The sequence below is a fragment of the Spinacia oleracea genome, chromosome 4 (assembly GCF_020520425.1).
Source record: "Spinacia oleracea cultivar Varoflay chromosome 4, BTI_SOV_V1, whole genome shotgun sequence".
NCBI lineage: Eukaryota > Viridiplantae > Streptophyta > Magnoliopsida > Caryophyllales > Amaranthaceae > Spinacia > Spinacia oleracea.
In genome coordinates this window covers 139,943,101-139,961,856 of record NC_079490.1, presented here as the reverse complement: position 1 = coordinate 139,961,856, position 18,756 = coordinate 139,943,101, and the positions used below count along the sequence as shown (strand labels likewise).

The 18,756-nt window shown below is 36.6% G+C and overlaps 2 protein-coding genes across 2 annotated transcripts; one reads left to right on the top strand and one right to left on the bottom strand.

Moving 5' to 3' along the window:
- Positions 1–286: 286 nt before the first annotated feature.
- On the top strand, positions 287–2,564 carry LOC130471954 (uncharacterized). Its single transcript, XM_056842320.1, has 5 exons — positions 287–291; positions 515–741; positions 786–2,284; positions 2,378–2,467; positions 2,553–2,564. Exons 1-5 carry the CDS (start codon positions 287–289, stop codon positions 2,562–2,564), a joined length of 1,833 nt encoding a protein of 610 aa, XP_056698298.1.
- Positions 2,565–4,968: 2,404 nt separating this feature from the next.
- On the bottom strand, positions 4,969–17,135 carry LOC110799733 (OVARIAN TUMOR DOMAIN-containing deubiquitinating enzyme 2). The gene is made up of 9 exons (XM_022005009.2): positions 16,858–17,135; positions 15,818–15,904; positions 15,679–15,724; positions 12,393–12,501; positions 8,174–8,265; positions 8,019–8,081; positions 5,950–6,068; positions 5,359–5,434; positions 4,969–5,231 (listed from the first exon to the last, which is right to left on the bottom strand). The coding sequence occupies exons 2-9, from the start codon at positions 15,880–15,882 to the stop codon at positions 5,175–5,177; spliced, it is 627 nt and encodes a 208-aa protein (XP_021860701.1). The 5' UTR covers positions 15,883–15,904; positions 16,858–17,135; the 3' UTR covers positions 4,969–5,174.
- Between the last annotated feature and the right edge of the window lie 1,621 nt (positions 17,136–18,756).

Below are 18,756 nucleotides of genomic sequence, written 5' to 3'. Positions count from 1 at the left end.
ATTTAATGCCATTAAATACTTGATCCGTTTACGTACTATTTGTGTGACCCTACGGGTTCAGTCAAGAGTAAGCTGTGGATTAATATCATTAATTCCACTTGAACTGAAGCGGCCTCTAGCTAGGCATTCAGCTCACTTGATCTCACTGAATTATTAACTTGTTAATTAATACTGAACCGCATTTATTAGACTTAACATAGAATGCATACTTGGACCAAGGGCATTATTTCCTTCAATAATGATATAGAGAAAGTACATTTCTGGGACCCTATGAAAGAATTCAAGAATGGGGTTAGGTTTTTAGGTTTTGATAGTAGTACTTGTGACCCTTTCTTAGCTTTACTCTTTGAATACAAAAGCATTCATATATACATTGAACATAAAATCAAACCCACCTACAACTTTAACCTAAACAGGAGTGGAGGAGAGGGAGGAGGGAGAGGTAGCTTCCTTGAGTTGTTGAATACTGATGTGGTTGACTTAAATTCTGATTATGTGGAACCACCTTTTACAGACTCCCACCCAAACAAACTGAACCTGAACCTGAACCTCAACCTGAACCTCAAATTCAACCTCAAAATGTGCCTCAACCTGAAATTGATTATGATTCAGAGGGTACAGATGAGGATGATGATGAGTTAGCCACTGCTAGGTTTAAGATATCTGATGATATGAGAAGGGAAAAGGCTTATTTTGAGGAGTTAGTAATGCTGAAAAAACTAGCAGAAAGTAAAGTAGAAGGTGGTCTGAATTTGGGGGATGACTTTGATGGATACAGTGACTAGACAGCCCTAGTGAGTCAGAAGATGAGGATGATGTTGGTTACTTAGTTGCACCGCAACACCATAAGAGGGGGAGAGGGAAACAGAAGCAAAACAACACTGAAACTGAAGAGAGGGAAGCCACTTTTGATGTTGGGCAACAGTTTGTGAATCCAAAGACATTTAGGAAAGCAATCATAGATTATTCAATTGATAAAGGAAGAAACATTCCATTTTCTAAAAATGATTCCACTAGGGTTTGTGCAGAGTGTGAGCACAAAGATAAAGGTTGTAAATGGAGAATTTGGGCTTCATGGGATAGAGGAAGAAGGTCATTTACAGTGAAAACATTTGTCAGTGAGCACACTTGTGGTAGGACACCTATCATTAAGAAGATGACTTCACATTGGATTGCAGAACACTACCAGAATCTGTTTAAGGTTAACCCTTACATGAGAGTGCAAGATATTCAGGAAACCATTTGGTTAGAAAAGGGTATAAGGGTGAGCAAAGACAAGGCTGCCAGGGCTAGGAGAAGGGGTCAAGCACTCATTGTTGGTGAATACAAAGAGCAGTATGCATTACTCCCAAGGTATGCAGCTGAGATACTAAGAAGCAATCCAGGGAACACAGTGAAGTTGAAGTTGGATGCAAATGTGTTTGACAGACTGTATTTGTGTTTTGAGGCACTTAGGAAAGGGTTCTTGGCAGGATGCAGACCTTTTATATCACTTGATGGATGTTTCTTAAAGGGACCATTTGGGGGTCAATTGTTAGTAGCAGTAGGGAGGGATGGAAACAATCAAATATTCCCTTTGGCTTGGGCTGTTTGTGAGGTTGAGAGCACTGACACATGGAGTTGGTTTCTAGAACTTCTAGCTACTGATTTAGGCACTAGTGAAGGAGCAGGGTACACATTCATGTCTGGTCAACAAAAAGGTTTACTTGCTGCTGTGTCAAATGTGTTTCCACAAGCTGAAAGTAGGGTGTGTGCAAGGCATGTGTACTGTAACTTTAGGGGAGTGTTTGGAGGTGGTTTAGAGTACAGAAAACAATTCTGGACTATTGCAAAAAGCAACACAGTAAATCACTTCAATGAAAACATTGAAGTAATGAGGGGTATTTCACATGAAGCTGCTGAAGACCTACTGAAAAGGAACTACAAGAAATGGTGTAGGGCATTCTACACTCCATTATCTTGTTGTGACAGTGTAGACAACAACATGAGTGAGGTGTTTAATGCATACATCTTGAGTGCAAGGCACAAGCCTATTATTACCATGTTGGAAGATATCAGAGAGGGTTTGATGGAAAGACTGCATAAGAAAAGAGATTTCATTGGGAAAAAGGAGATAATGTTGTGTCCTAGGATCCAAATTCAGTTAGAGAAACACAAAATTTGGGCTAGGGGGTGGAATGCATACTGGGATGGTGGGTTTTGCTATGGAGTAAGAGAAGGTGCAACACAGGTTAAGTATGTGGTGGATCTAAACCAACATACTTGCAGTTGCAATGCATGGCAGGTGAGTGGGATTCCATGCAAACATGCAATTGTTGCTATATGGAATAAAGTAGACCACCCAGAACAATATGTCAATGCATATTTCTGCAAACAGACCTACATGAAGGCATATGAATTTTTGTTAGAGCCTTTAAATGGTCCTCAAGAGTGGCCTACTTCTGATAGCATTGTTGTGGCCCCAAAGGTGAAAAAGGTCAATGGAAGACCTAAAACAAAGAGGAGATATGGTGTTGGAGAGGTAACTGCATCTGGTAAGCTGAAGAGAACAGGTTGTTCTATGAAATGCATCTTATGTGGTGTAATAGGCCACAACAAAAGGGGTTGCAAGAATGCCCCTAAGCAACAACAACACAACAACAATCATGCTACTGCAGAGCAGACCACACCACAGCAACAACACCCAAGAACCAGTTCAGCTATACCAATGCACAATAGGGGTGTGGGTATTTATACCTACCCAAATGGGTATCAAAGAATAGCTACTGTAAGTCATTCAATAGACTCAAATTCTTTCTTACATGTTACTTTACTGTACTGAAGCCAACTTGTTCCTAATTTGTTTTAATTAATGCAGCCTATATCACAACATTTCCCCACACCACAAAGGCAAAGACCTCCTGCAGCTTTCTATTCTGATCATGGGGGTGAGCAAACCATCTACTCCTTCCCTGCACATGACTTCCCATTGTCACAGACTCAACCAAGTCAAGGACACACAATATCAAGCCAAGCATTGCAGGATCTTGCAATGGCTAGAAGATTAGAAAAAAGACCATGAGGTTAGATTTTATTGAATTTAAAGTCTTCATTACATTTCATTAGTGCAGATCATTACATTTTACCTACCCACTTAACCCACTTAACTTAAAACAAACCAGATAAAAAAAAACAGAACCACTAGGATTACAACCCACACTTCACATTTCACACTAATAGGTCTTCTCATCTTGCTCATCACATAGTCTGCCTCCCTCTTCCTTGCATAATTGTTAGCTTCACTAAGTTTTGTCCTAAAACTATCAACTTCAGCAGCAAGGCTTTGTTTATCTTGCATTAACCCTAGTATGACAATTGTTTGCCAAGTTGTTGGTTCTTGTTCATCAATCCATCTAAAAAAGATGCAACCCCTTCTGTTTGTTTCAACATCATAATCTGGACAAGCAATGAACCTCCTTCCAGGATTTTCTTTTGTCCATGCCTTTTGAATGGATACTGTGAATCCACAGTAGCACCTCTTAGGGTGTTCATTATCACCATTGTTGAACAAAGAGATAGCCCTGTTCATCATTCTGCAAATAAATTACGTTTTAATAATTATTTCCTAAATATGTTTAATTATTGTTAAAATAAGCTAACTTAAGATTTTAAAAAAATGGCAGAAAAATACCTTTTTGTTGAGAAGAGTCGGCTATGGTGGAGCAACAGAGAAAAAACACAGAGCAGAAGATGGAGAAGAAAGAATTTTGTTTTTTAAGTGTTTTATTGTTGTTTTGTTGTGCATGGAATGTTAAATACTCTGTTTTTTGAGAGCCTCAACGGCTATATTTTTGTAAAAAGCTAACTGAAATGAATTTCCCTTTATTTAATTATTGGTAAATGGTAAATGTAACTGTTTTTTTTTTGTCGTTTAGTGCCTTTTATTTAGTTTCCTTTTAATTTAATTGAATTTTAACGGCCGTTAGTGACAGAAAACAAAAGCAGCGTTTTCCATCCATTTTGAGGGACTTAAATGCTCCTTTTGAAACTTGAGGGACCTAACTGCTCCTTTTGACAAAATTTAGGGACCTCCAGTATAGTTTACTCCAAGTATGCATATAAACATACAAATGGTACAGTTAACTTAAACAATATTCACTTCGATCCCTAAAAGATTGCCCTTATACCAAAGGAAGGAACTTATAATGTAGCGCTTCGTTTCCAAAAATAAATAAACTTACAATTAAAGTCCTTCAAACTAAAATACAAGTTTTTTTTAAAGCTAAATAAAATAGAAATTGAAACCTCTTTGAAAAACCTGCATAAATTTATTGTACGAAGTATATGAATTACCTTTAAAAAGGATTAACTTACAATCTGTTCCAACACTTTCATAGGGTCATCAAATCTAAAGACTCGTCCGCACTTTATGGATACGGGCGCAATTCAGAATGTGGACCATGGTGCATAATGAGCGAACACTAGTATATAATTAAAAGAACATTTAATTACTTGAAAAGAACATAAATATATTTTTTATTTATATTTTTAATAAATAGGGAATAGTGAATAATGTATTATTTTTTATAGGCAAAATTGTCAAAAAGTACGTTCTTTTTGCCTCACTTTGTGAGCTAGTACCTTATATTTTCAGTTTTGTCAACTACTACCTTAAATTAGAAACATGGTTTAAATTTACCTTGTTGCAATATTCCGGCCAAAATCAAAATTTTCCGGCCATTGATTCAACCTTCCCTCCAAAAACTAACGGCTCCATATTCCCTTCGCATGTTCAAGGTAGTAGATGAGTACTTCATCAGTAGTAACAATTCAATTCCAACAGTGTATGGAAAATGTCAAGATTACAATTTGCAGCAGTTAAATATTAAGCACCAATGTTAGTACGTCTCTTTGTGACTGCGAGACAGCAGCGCGTGGTAGCTTAATACTCCATACCATTCTGTTTCAGATCCAACTTATTCCCGTATGTATGATATGACAAAATTCAATCTATAACTTATCAATTATGAACAAATAACATCATATGATTATCCCTTCAGTTTGCTACACAGGGATATTTCACAACAAAGAAGCTACCTCAGTACATCCCTTTGTCAATTTTATTGAAATAACAAATGTTCAATGATTTAACAGCACAATGAATGAATCTCTATTGGAGGTGTTTTTCCAAGTATTTAACTGTATTCTTGAAAGTTGGCATGACCAGTTGCCTGAGCATGCTCCACGGCCTCCTGTAAATATGACAGAATTTCAACGTCGTCAGAATTCAGATTTTTTGGGGAAAACCACCAAATTTAACTGTGAAATTTAACCAAAAATGGAAGTGATGAGAGAAACAAAATTTGAATCAGATCCTACCTTCTGTCCTTTGACACCCATTTGGCAGACTCCACAACGTAAAGTGAAGTTGGCAGTGTCTGTAAATTTTCTCAGCCTGAAATTAGACCAAATTAACAAAGCAAATAAGCAAAGCCATTTTCAAATTGCCACAATCTCTCCTATCGCATATTCGCATCATCAGTCTCAACTAAAGATATTCTTAAAAGTTGCCATCATCTTGTATATAGAGGATTAGAGGTGAATCCAGGTGATAGTGAACCTAATATGCCCATGAAATACACGAGCTTGGGTCAGTCAAAGCTAAGCTCGGATCATGGGTTAACCATCCAATGTTATCTAAATGGAGTTTGTGACTCAACCTGAAGCCATTCAAGATTGAGTTGAGTTTTGAACCGAGCTAAGTCATAAATTATTAAGGTCAGGCTTGCTCAACTTTGAGTTAGTGAGGCCTAAGTTTTGCTCTAATTATGCACAGAAGCACCAAAACAAGGTTGGAAAATCAGCATGCCACAGTCAAATGTAAATCACCCTAAAACTGTAGTGTCTTGACATGAAATATAACAACACAATGACTAGCTCCAAAGAAAAGTTTGCTAGGGGCTCAAATACCTGTGTTGCTCCTTCACGAAATTCTGAGCAACGCCCTCAATAGGCCCTATAGTTCTGTCATTATGTACAGCGTATATTGTTTGATCAAACTCCTCTGGAGCACCTTCAGAAGGAGACATCTGTTAACACAACACCAAAACATACAACTCCTTTATATATGAAGTAATCAATGGATGCATCGGGGAAAATTCAATAGATGCATCGGGGAAAATTCAATAGATGCATCAAGCTAGGGGTGAGCAAAAGGTCAGAGTACCCTAAGGGGGTATTCGGTTCGCGAACTTTAGGTATGAGGACATGAGGTATGGGTTTATACTGGTCAAAACCCATACCATTTGTTTGGTTGGTAATTTTAAGAGTTTCAAACTCATACCTCAAACCCTCCAAGGTATGGGGTTTAGAAACCTTGGGGAGAAGGTGGGTTTGACTCATACCTTTACTATAGCCTATAGGTATCAAATCAAAGGAAAAAAAATTCACTCCCAATATGAACCAAACACATGGTATTAAGAATCAAGTTCCAAACCCATACTATCTTGATATCATTCCTAATTCCAACTCTATACCACTTTGCGAACCAAGCGCCCCCTAAATCGGAATCGGAACCTGATTCTAGGTAACAAAATTGGGAACCTGTTGAGACAGCTTCCGATTCTAATTCTCAATTTTCTGGAACCGGTACCCTATTGGGTACCCTGTAATCACTGGTTCCGATATCGAGTACCCTTTGGAACTGGAATAAATAAAAAAGGGCCAAAGCATAAAACAATTCAAGCTCATTTTTTGAAAAATATAAATATAGAAATAGAATTTAAGCCTAAACTATAAAATAATCAAAGCCAAACTATAAAATAATCAAAGCCTAAACCATATGGTCCATATGCTCCGTAGTAGTATTAGATTCTTTTTACAAATTGGTAATAATTTATTTAAATCATTAATAAATTAGTAGATGTCCATTTTCGATGGAGCCAAAGATTCATTTGTTCTTTTGGCTGTGGGATGTAATGGACTAAATCAAAATGGCTCTTAAAACCTCTTCGCTTCCTTTCCATGAAGTAGAAGATGGTCGTCCCATTGTTGTCCCGTTATTGATTTTGGGTCAATTGGAAACAACCTCTCTGCAAGTGCAGGGGTAAAGTTGCGTACACCCGACCCCCCCTTACCCCGCTTCTTGCGGGAGCCTCTTTGAGGCAATGGGGTAATGATAATGATGATTAATAAATTGGTAATAGTTTATTTCATCATTAATAAATTGGTAATATTTATTTAAATCATTAATAAATTGGTAATAATTTATTTAAATCTTTAAAATGACAGGAAACCCTAAATCGGAACTTGTTAGGTTCCGGTTCTCATTTTTCGAAAACCTGTTTTTAGGAACCAGTTGTTCCACTTCCTGTACCAGTTCTTGAAACTTTCACAAATACCCTGTTGTGCTCAGCTCAAGCCGTTAAAACAAGAGAAATGATAATGTTGAACTAATCCCCCCCCCCCCCCCCCCCCCAACAACAAGAAAAGGAAGAAAAGAGAATAAGCATAAAACAAGGTGAAGACTGTCATGTTAGTCCTAACCAATCGTCTTTATCAAAGCAAGGATCCTAGATAAGCCAGCCATTAAGATTTTCTGCTAAAAAAAAACAGGATATTTCTTGATCTAGAAGGTGTCAGCATAGCCACAGTTGGTACTATCAGTCCCACCTACACCTAAGGTAATTCCTAAGCAATCAACCACCTATATAAAGTGTAATCGTTCAGGGTTTTGTTTATTTCTGCGAACAAATTAAGCATAGCACAAATTAAACAAGGTTGGGAAGACTATAACTCTATAACCCCTAAGGTTTACAGAAATAACAGTGTTTGGGCCATTCTCACAACTGTTTTGGCCAGTATCATCGAAAGATATAACATTAGAATCTGCTAGAAAGAAACATATATAATCGAGGGAGGGAGTGGGGAGTCTCTTAAAACTAAAACTTTGGTAACAGAATTGAACAAGTTTTCTGTAACCAAATATTCCAAGGAAAACAGTATCAAATCAATGGTTATATAAAGGTTGAGGGGCTTACAGCCAAAGCATCATAGTGAAGCCCGTCATAAAGAAGCATAACCCTTTCGCTGAATTTACGGTCCTGATTTAATACCCAAACAAACAGGAATAAGTAAACAGAAGGCTTTTGTATCAAGAAACGGATGTCTTCTGGCGTATAATGAATGTACTGACCTGACCATACAAATCACATCGAGTTGTCTGGATGTCATAAGCTGCTATTTCGCGTCCATAAAAATCAGATAATATTGAAAGTTCTATGGCACCTATTAAGTAAAATACAGTACAAACTGTCAAGAAGCACAGTGCTTGGTAACAAATAAATCACACAACAACACTCACTTAACATAAAAAAATAAACAGAGAATATCCTGAGAGTAGAGGACTAGAGGGGACTATTTTAAGTTTTTAACACCTGTCGAAAACCCATGTAATTCACAAGCATTTATGGAGCTAATTATTATAATATCATACATGACATCCATGAATAGGATTTGGGAATTTTAGGACCAATAAATTCATTAGTTAGTCTTGCAGGGAATATTGGGAACAACCGAACAACAAGTTCGTTTCATGAAGTACCGACAGTCAAAGGGTAAGAAGAGAAGAACCCTCACTTCATATCTTGGACTTTATCTTACATGAAAGAACTATAAAAGTAGCACGTCCACCTCATACTCTGCTTGCTGTCTACAGAAAATACATAATCTTTTAAAAGTTACTCAAACCATGATCCCCAAGTATGGGCCTAATGCAGAGATAGGCTAAAAAGGGATCTTTCCCTATGTAAAGCATGTAAGTACACAACATCGTAAACAAACAAAAATGGTCACCATTTCATAAGATCAACCCTTCTCTGTTGGCCAATATAAGCAAAAGAAATATCACCCAGGTCATGTCCACTTATGAATGAATTCTAAGATAGACAAATAGTGACCAAGTTAATGTTCACTGTAAAAGAAATACCGGCTACCACACACTGATTCCATCAGCCCTATGAAGAAAAAAGGCACCAGCACACACATAAAATTCCAGGGTAAGTTCACTCGTTTAAGTCTACAGTGTCACAGGTAAAAATATATACTAGATTGATGCTGGTGTACTCTCACCGGTGAAATAATCATAAAACATTAGATTTCCCCTTCTCGTCCTTGTATAAGTTCAGTCTGAAGAAAAAGACTATCCATGAAAAAAATGTCCTTTAAATTTTTATGTACCATCACTGCGAAATTTCCCTACATACGCAAGTGATAGAAGCAAAGCATTCTTTTTAACTATAAGCCTTTAAGTCTTAGTACATGTTTCTTCATAAACTGATTTTAAGAATTTCTGCACTTGAGCAGGTGAAATCACTGTCTGAGTACCTTCAAACATAAGCGACATGTGTAATTTTGATACGTTTAATTGCCACAACTAAAACGTAATTTGATACGTTTAGTCAGGAATTCAGGATCTACACTGCAACTAAGATAAAATCTACCAGAGCTTGAAATTGTTAATGAATGTTGCGTAATGATTCTTAAACACTTTGAATGAGGTCATACGGCCATATCGTGATCTATCAGGGCTAGGGTTCACTAAAGTTAACACGGATAACCTTTTGAACACTTTCCTTGTCATCAGTAGTTCAACTTCAAGGTCAACTAGCTATCAACTTATTAAGGTAAAAGTATACTTAGGATAAGATCAGTTTTCTCTCTTTTTGTTAGAATGGGAAGATTTGATGAGTACCAGAATAAGACACAGTGAAAATTTGCAAGTGAACAATGCCTAGATGCTTGACCATTAACAGAGTGATGGAAGAGTTCACTGCAGAAGGAACTTGTGCTTCTAGTTGTGGATTGGCAGATAATACACACTCAAGCACCTTACAATAATACACAGTTAAACAAGTTTAGTTGTTCTGAGAGGTATGAACCACAACATAATTCTCCCATAAGAAGTACAAAAGTAGAGAGTAACTTTGCAGAAAAGATAAAAAAAACTACAAAAGTGAAGCATTTTGTAAACAAACAGACACAACTCCACTTTGACCACCGTAGGTAGTCTCAAGAAGTTGACTATATGACATGTAATTGAGCTTATTAAAATAGCTGAAGAGGAGTATATATGAGTGAATTTTGATGAACACAACAATAGGCTTCGGACGTGGGCCATTCGGCAATGTTTGTGCTGGCCTGCTGGGTGCAAGAATGAAGCCAAATGGTGTCTGGACATCACAACATTCTAATTTGGTGTTAAATAAATTGTTGTTCCTTAATGCAAGATTGTAAGGTTTAAAAACCAACTAAGGAAAACCTATATCAACAAGTAAAACGATATACGTGTACATGGTTTTGGTTCATAGTTCTTGCATTATCATCTCTGTAGCATAGAGAAAATTAGAAGACACGGAATAACATGATAACTTAAGAAAACTGCCATGTGGCTAGATGAAATTCATATGCTTTAGCTATCATTCTTTTCAAAAGGAACAGAACATTTAATATTGATGATGAAGTATCTAATAATTCAAACAGAATCCCCTTTTTGAGAGTGGAGACACCACTACCAAAAGGTTGCTTAATCAGAAATCAGAATCAACACCAACATACGCCAATGATAGATAACAAGAAGCATGATACAGTGACACAAAAGATGTAAATCAGTCACAAAATCAAAAAGGATCTAGCCAGCAAGAGCAAAATAAATCAATCAACCAAGTCCACCAGTGGTGGCCCTAGAGGTCATAAACAGCCACAACTGCACTTGCAAGTAGAGCTCCTCCATACTGATTGCTAACCATTAACCAAGAAATTATATTTCTTCTACCCACAGAGGGAAGTCCTCAAACCACAATGTCCTACTTCCTTACTCTTAGAGGTCATTCCTAGGGTAGATATAGAGCTATTAACAATCAACAATCTGGTTCTAATTTCTACTCTTTCTCAATGTTGGTTAAAACCGGAAAGGGTTTCATTAAGAAATAAGAACCAACATATGAGAGATGAGTGATGACAAAATATTCTTATAGACATCTAAATATCTAATTTTTAGAGATTGTTTTTGAATATATGACTAATGATAGAATACCTAGAGTGTTAGGAAAGGATTTGGTTGCCAGAGTGAAATAGTATCCTTGCACATAGCTCAAGCCCATTTAGATATTGTAATATCCTCATATGATACAAGTATAACAAAACCCTAGATATTTCAGCAGCATTGAATAATACTCTTGAAGCAGACCCTATATATTAAGACAATTTCACAATAGCCACAATAAAATGGTGGAAACAATAATTTGAATCTCAACCGTCGAATATATAAGACTTATCTTGTCCATTCATTTAGTTGACTTTAAATGTGCTTGTTTGGTTTATTTGTACATAGGAATTGACATGGAATTGTGACTCGTCAAAGGGAGGGTAGATATTGTTCCATGTAAATTGGAACTTCTCAAGGAAGTTGCAATACCCCCATTTCATGCTAACCAAACAACTTGTCATATGTGCAGTTATGCTATTTCTAGTTCCTAGGAACTCACTTCTTTTTTTATGGGATCCTAGGAACTCACTCTTCCCTTTTTGAAAAGAGATAGGCAGAGAGAGAACCAAAAGCTAGACCGTGGGATTAAATGTGGGGTAATTGTAATTCATTATTATTATTGTAAAATTTATTCGTTATGATATTTAATTTTTCTAAAGTCAACTAAATGAATTGACAAGATTAATCATTTACAATAGAGGGTTGAGATTCAATAAGTTGTAGTAGGCTAGTAGCTACCATTTTTGTGTAGCCATCCAAACGCCTTCCCTATAAACAACATAAATGCCTAGGTGAAACTCACTCCTTTCACTTCAATACTGTCATCCTTACTTGCAACCAAATATTTTATTGGTATGTCATCCACAAACAGTCTACCAGGTTACCTGCTAGTTTGAGTAAGCAGTAAAAGTAGTAGCTCTTGACCCTGATTGCATTGGAATCCTCATGGTTTGTTGTTTTTTCGATGGCTGTATGCTTAAATAAATTGGTTCACTAAGGAATAAGGCCCAAGTAACAGCAGGTCCCTTCGCATCAAGCATTCTTTCAGTGGCTTGCTCAAGGGAAGTTCTATATTTGCTCATTTCGATATTAGATCAATCAAGCTACATAGCTTGTTCTTGGTCAAGTTAAGCCACATACAACAGAAGTAACTTATACATTCAAAGAATAGTTGGCAGAATTAGATTTCACCTTCTATTAGAGTATTAGGTAGACATTTCAGAAACTCATGCAACCACAGCAACTTCAACAGAGAAAAGCTAACAACCACCAAGCTTACTTCTTTTAAGTGTCGCAATTAAACACACAGTATACAATTCCATAAGAATTAAAAGTACCATATTAAGAAAAGAAAGGAGTTAAAACAAACCTCCCCATTTCTCTGAATCAAGAATCCATGAGCAATATTCTTCATTTTTTTTCCCAAGAAAAGCTTCAGAGTACTTGACAGGATCACTAGACACAGTTGCAGCTATAACCTTCCAGAAATAACAACAAAAAAATTGTTTGTCGTGGGGATATGAAAGAGAGAAACGGAGTATCTAGCACCAACTCATGAAATATATGTAATACAGGAAGCCAATAGTTAAATGGATAAAACCCTATAAACATCCAAGTATCCACAATAAAAAAAAATTACAGACTTTACAAGAATCCTAAATAGCGATCTCAAGTCTCAACAAGGCATATGATAGAAGAAAATGGGATGTTATTGACTTATTGATAAAGTCCTTCATGCTTTCAATTTCCCTCATTGCTGGATTAGCTGGATACTGCAGTTTTTTTCTATTGTTTCATACTCAATCCTGGTTAATGGTGAACCAGGGAAGTCTTTTATCCCGAAATGTGGTTCATTCTCTGCATGGAGGTCCTTTCCAGAAAGCTTCTGAAACTCCAAGACTCAAGGGCCACGGAGGGGATGAGATTTGGGAGAAGAAGTCCTAGAATTAGCCTCTTTTTTTTTTTGCAGATGACACCCTCTTCTTCTTCAGTGCCACTCCTGACTCTTGTTCTAAGATTCGAGAAACTCTTGATACTTTTAGCTGCATTTCTGGTGAAATTGTGAACGTTTGAAAAGTCATTTATTATCTTCTCCCCAAACAACCCTTCAACCTTGTCCTCTTTATGGAATGAAGAATAAGGAGGACCTAGGCTCTTACTTGGGTTGTCCATGGACGTGGATGGAAGAACCTCGACCAAATTTGACTTTCTGGTTGATAAGATTGTAAGAAAAATCACTTTGTGGAAGTTTGCAAGGCTCTCAGAGGCGGTTAAATTAATCCTCATCAATAGCATTGTGGTGGCTATGGCAGCTCACTTTATGTCTAAATTCATGATCCCCAAGAGAACTCTTAGGAAAATTTCAAGCATGTTTACAAGGTTGTGGTGGAGCTCTTTTATAGATAAGAAACAGATTTACTGGAAAAGAGGGGAACCCTAGAGAAAAGCAGAGGTGAGCGCGGATTAAGTTTAAGAAATCATGAAGCTCAATTCCGCTCTTGTCTATAAACAGGCCTGGTGAATCCACAACAACCCCCAGTTACTTGTTATCAAGATAATCATTGGTAAATACTCTCACTCCCCCCTTCAGCAGAGCTCCAAGAGGATCCCCCCCTCCCCCCTCCCCCCCAAGCATCCTGGGGATACAGAAGTTTGGTCAAACAGTCATTCCCATAAAAGGCTGTACTAGAGTCCTAATAGGAAATAGGACCAACTGCAACAACATAGAGGATATCTGGGCCTCACAACAGAAATCCGCTTCAAGCAATCGAGTATGCGGGGAATTCAGAAAGTTAGTGAGCTGATCAAGGAAGACGGTTCATGGAATGTAAACCTGATCTGGAATATCTTCGAGCCAGATATAGAGAGAGAAGTTCTGGCAACACACCTTTTTAGGGATCAACATGGATGAAGATGAAGTGATTTGGAAGTTCGAACCATAGCAAGAACGGGTCGATGCTGTGAGACAGGTTATCACTTCCTAATGGGAAGAGGGGTAAAACAGAAAAAGTCTTCTTTTAGAATAAGTTTTGGAAAATCGGAATCATCCTCTCTTGGCTACTTTTTACCTGGAAACTGATAAACAAGGTGCTGTCTTCGTGTAGCAACCTCATCAAAAGAAGGAAAGATGCTGATAATAGATGCTACATTGCTACCTATGTGGAAACATGGGTTAAAATCTGGAGCATATTTTCAAAGATTGCTCCGTATCATAAAGAATATGGAGCGCAGGAAAGCTTGGCCTTCGAACTGACAACCATGACATCCCTGTAGGGAAGTGGGTTCGTAACCTTCTCTTTTACTTTATGAACTCTGATTCGGACACGAGCAAGGATCTAATGTAGTTCATACGATGCTTTGGAGCTTATGGTGCCATAGGAATGAGGTTTTATTCAAGGTGGCCACTCCAAACCCGAACCGCATCATCCCTTCCGTCAACGAGAACTGGCTCAGATGCAATAAATTCTCTGAAAGCAAGCAAGATTCTATGCCTACCTACACCACTTTAACCCATGGTTTTTCTGGTTGGGATATGAAGCAGCAGCACCCCCCCCCTCTCCCCCCCCCCCCTCCCCCCCCCCCTAATTGATACTGCAAACTGACAGGGCATGGAAAGAAAAGAATAGTGGAGACAAGGTACTTGGCATGCAGGTGCGGGATGGTATGCCACGCAAGACGGAACTATAGCATTTGAAGGACAGTGCAGAATATTGGCATCGACTCCTTTGCAGGCTGAAGTGCGGGCAATATGGTTGGGAATGGTAGAAGGAGAACAAATGACTGACCGAAGAGAAGTCATTAATGACTCCATGGAAATGGTGAATGCTTTGAAGAATCCAGGCCAAGAAAAGTTGACATCAAGAACATTGTGCGAGATATCCAAATTGTTAACTCTCTTTTGTTATTTTTGCATTTCTAAAGTCCCCAGGGTTGTTTAATCCAGCCCAAGAAGCTAGAAAGGTATCCTAGTTTGTGTTTGCTTTTTATCCAGTTGCCAAAAAAAAAAACGCAGGATTTCACGTCTTTCGTTCGACAGCGAGTAATTTACTTATCAAACTCTTTTTTCAGACAAATAAAACCTAATCAAAACAATTTCTTGTGCTCAGCCTATGCACACACACATACTTTCTACGTATACACACGTATCCCACAAGCAAAGGAGATTGTAAGGAAAAAAGAAGGCTTAGGAAGCATCAACCAGAATTTCAATCCATCAAAATACACAACGATACTTTATGTTTGCAAATGAAACTAGAAACATATTGATTCTTTAGCAAGAACATACTGTCCTAATAGAAGCTATGACATTGCTGCAAATAACAACAGAAAAAAAGCCAGATAGTCCAGTTGGTAATCTTGGTATCACTTTACCAAGGCAGATAAATCTTCTGTACGCATTGTATCATTTACTTGTCACATTCCACAAACAGTTTAGCCTCAAGTTCCCTCCCCCATAATGGACACGACTGTACTATCATAAACGAATTGATGAAATGAAAAAACATGTTGACTGCAGATGCACACTAATTTAATATTTCATCATTCTAACAACTTCAAGAGAAAGCTAGACTGGTTGTGCTTGAATACTTGTATAAGAAAGTCAAAACAAACATAAATGTATTTTTTCAATTTGACAAACAGCTCAGTAGTATAACCTGTCTTAATTCAGGAGCTTTCTTTTTATCATGATCCATGACGTATCTGTAAAAATAGAGAACAGTGTAACCAGTAGAATCCATGATCTAAAACTGTAAGGAAAAAAGATAATCTACATATCTATGGTTCTAAGTTTACCCAACAGCATTGAACAGGCAGCTATTATCGGAAGGGATAACACGCCTAACAATGATACCTTCCATGTTTACAGAACCAATATTTCACCTGGGAGAAAACAAAATCACAATCCCCACATAAAAATTCATACTGGAGACATAAGAAGAAACTTCATAAACGAGCACAAAGAGTTATTACTAATAGCTTATTAAGCAATAGGCATTATCGACAAAAGAGCACTCTGAACAACTGTGCTTCTCCTGATCAAATGTAATTAAATAGAAGGCATGCAAACTAAAGAAGCCAACACCATAGCAATTTATCACCTGAAAGGCCAAAAATTGCATAGTCTGGTGGTTGGAGAATTAAACAAAAGTTTCAGCAACTAATTACTAAAGACCAAATCAAATAGAAAAACACAAAGGATCAATTAATAAAGGCAATATCCGTGGTTAATTCTTCCTATGAATAATTTCAACATTTTCTTTCAGCAATTAATAAGATTAGGAATAATTAGCAGCACCAAAACTATGATGAGCTCTAACCAGTCAATCCCCTTGATTGGAGAGTAAATATATAAAGGGGTATTTTCGTAAATAAATTATCAAAATATACAATCTAAATATTTAGGTATACAATATCTTTTTATATTAAAATTATTTTCTTTTAAATATACAATCTACATATTTAGGTATACAATATCTTTTTATATTAAAATTGTATATTTACTCATTGTAATTACAAAAATGCCACTCGTCAATAAGTGGATTGTTTTGAAATTTCTCAAACTATGATATGTAAAATGCTTAAATCCATTGGCAACGTAAACACAGACACCAAGAAAAAAGACATCATAAGTAAATAATTCAAGAAAAGGAAATAATCCAGAAATCTTGTTGAAATTGTTTACCATTTTTAATTGTTATGAACATCAAAATAAACTATGCATTCATCAAGTAAAATCCAGCAGAAACACCAGAAATGCAATCATAAATTACAGCCAAATAATTATGCAGAGAACAAAAAAATCAAAATCAAATTGTTTTGTTAAAAAGACTTACAGTAATTTGAATTTGTTGGATTGAACTGAGTGCTGGAATAATCTCTCACCGGTTTGGTTGGGGTTTCGTGTATAAGTGTAAATTTCGGTTTGATTAAACTTCCTGTAATAGAAAATTGTGTTAATTTGAGAAATCTGACATTTTTATATCCAAATTGAAATGTTGTAGGTTGTCTGCTTGGGTCCTTTATCTACCAGTTTAGGAAAACAACGGAAGAAGAAACGAATGTTTTGAATTTTTTATTCATTTTTGTCATTTTTTAAAAAAGAATTCCCATCTGGAAAGTTCATTTATCCAGATAAGCAAGGAGTCTTTTGCACTACTCCTATCTTTCATAGAAAGTTCAATCCATGAAAAAAGTTCAAAAAATAAAAAGTGGTACCTAAAACACGAGGGCGTCAAAATCGCAGCCAGGCATGTATTATGAAATACATGCTATGGGCTTGTTTGTAATTTCTCAGCCATTTTGAAATTGTTGAATAGTCAACCCCGTTTGCCAACTTGGATCCCATATAAAAAAATTGAGTACCAATTTTGTAATATGAATACCATTTTAAAATATTTAGCACCATTTTTGTGATATTAATACCACTTTATAAAATTTAGTACAAAACGAGTACCATTTAAAGGAAATGAATTTCATTTAAAAAAGGTTTAGTACCATTTTTGTAATACCAATACCATTTTTGTAATACCAATACCAACTCAGCAATGCCAAATCACCACCCCGTTTTACAAATTTACAATTCCGTTATACATTTCCCCCCAAAAATATTTAACATTTACATTTACATTTACCTTTTTATTTGGGGTTGGCATGTTTTTGCAAATACATGTCAGGCATGTATTTGGACTTCCTCCCTAAAAACACATCAATTTATATTATTCCCTATGTATTTAGTAAGGATCGTATTCAAAGCTTACGGTGTGCATGGATATGGAGTTTGATGTCTAGCTAAATTGTCCTATTTACCTGTCATTAATCAATATTTTTAAATTTTTAAAAAAGTAAAAATAAAATAAAATCGTTTATATGAATTTCAAGCATGCATCGCGTATTTGCGTACATATGCACCGGGTTTTGTTTTTTTGACATAGACATATGCACTAGTTATACATGTACAACAAGAGTTTATCTCAACGTATAATTTAAACAATTCAAATTTTTATACAGTAATTTTTATTATTTGATCATTAAAGATACTATTAGTGCTGGTCAAAATTATACGTGAGAAAACATAAAAGTCAAAATTGTGCAAATATTTTTAAGTAAAGATCATGTTTATTTCAGATCATTGCATAAAACTTAAAGTTGGTAGCAATATTTCAGATGTGTTGCTTGAGCTTATTATATTCAGATAATGGTTTTTTTTTTTGACGGGGAGATAATGGTTATCATTACCGAAGGTAACCATTTTTCAAGAAACATTTTGTTGAGTCATGCCAATGATAATGTGTTTATGTTATATATATACACTGAGTCATGCCAATGATAATGTGTTTATGTTTGCTTCTGTTTTCTGAAAAATATATATACATATATATATATATAGGGTTGGCATCCGGTGAGAAGTACACTTATCGTGAGAAGGTGAGAAGTAATTTTAACCGTACAAACTAATGAATCTAACGATCCGTAATTCCAACCATTCCCGCTCGTGCGATGAACCCCTAAAATGAAATCTCTACCCACCCACCCACGGACCAAACTCAAAACCCCCTAATTATTTCAACTAATTTGGCAGCTTCCCACAGCATCAGCTCCCCCCTTTTTCCCCTCTCTTCCATCATCATCCTCCATGTACCTAAGCAGCTGTTCTCCCTCCATTTCTCTTTTATCAAAGCAATCCTCTCTGATCTGGCCCAAGCCTCGCTCCCTAATCTCTCCTCCAACTCTTC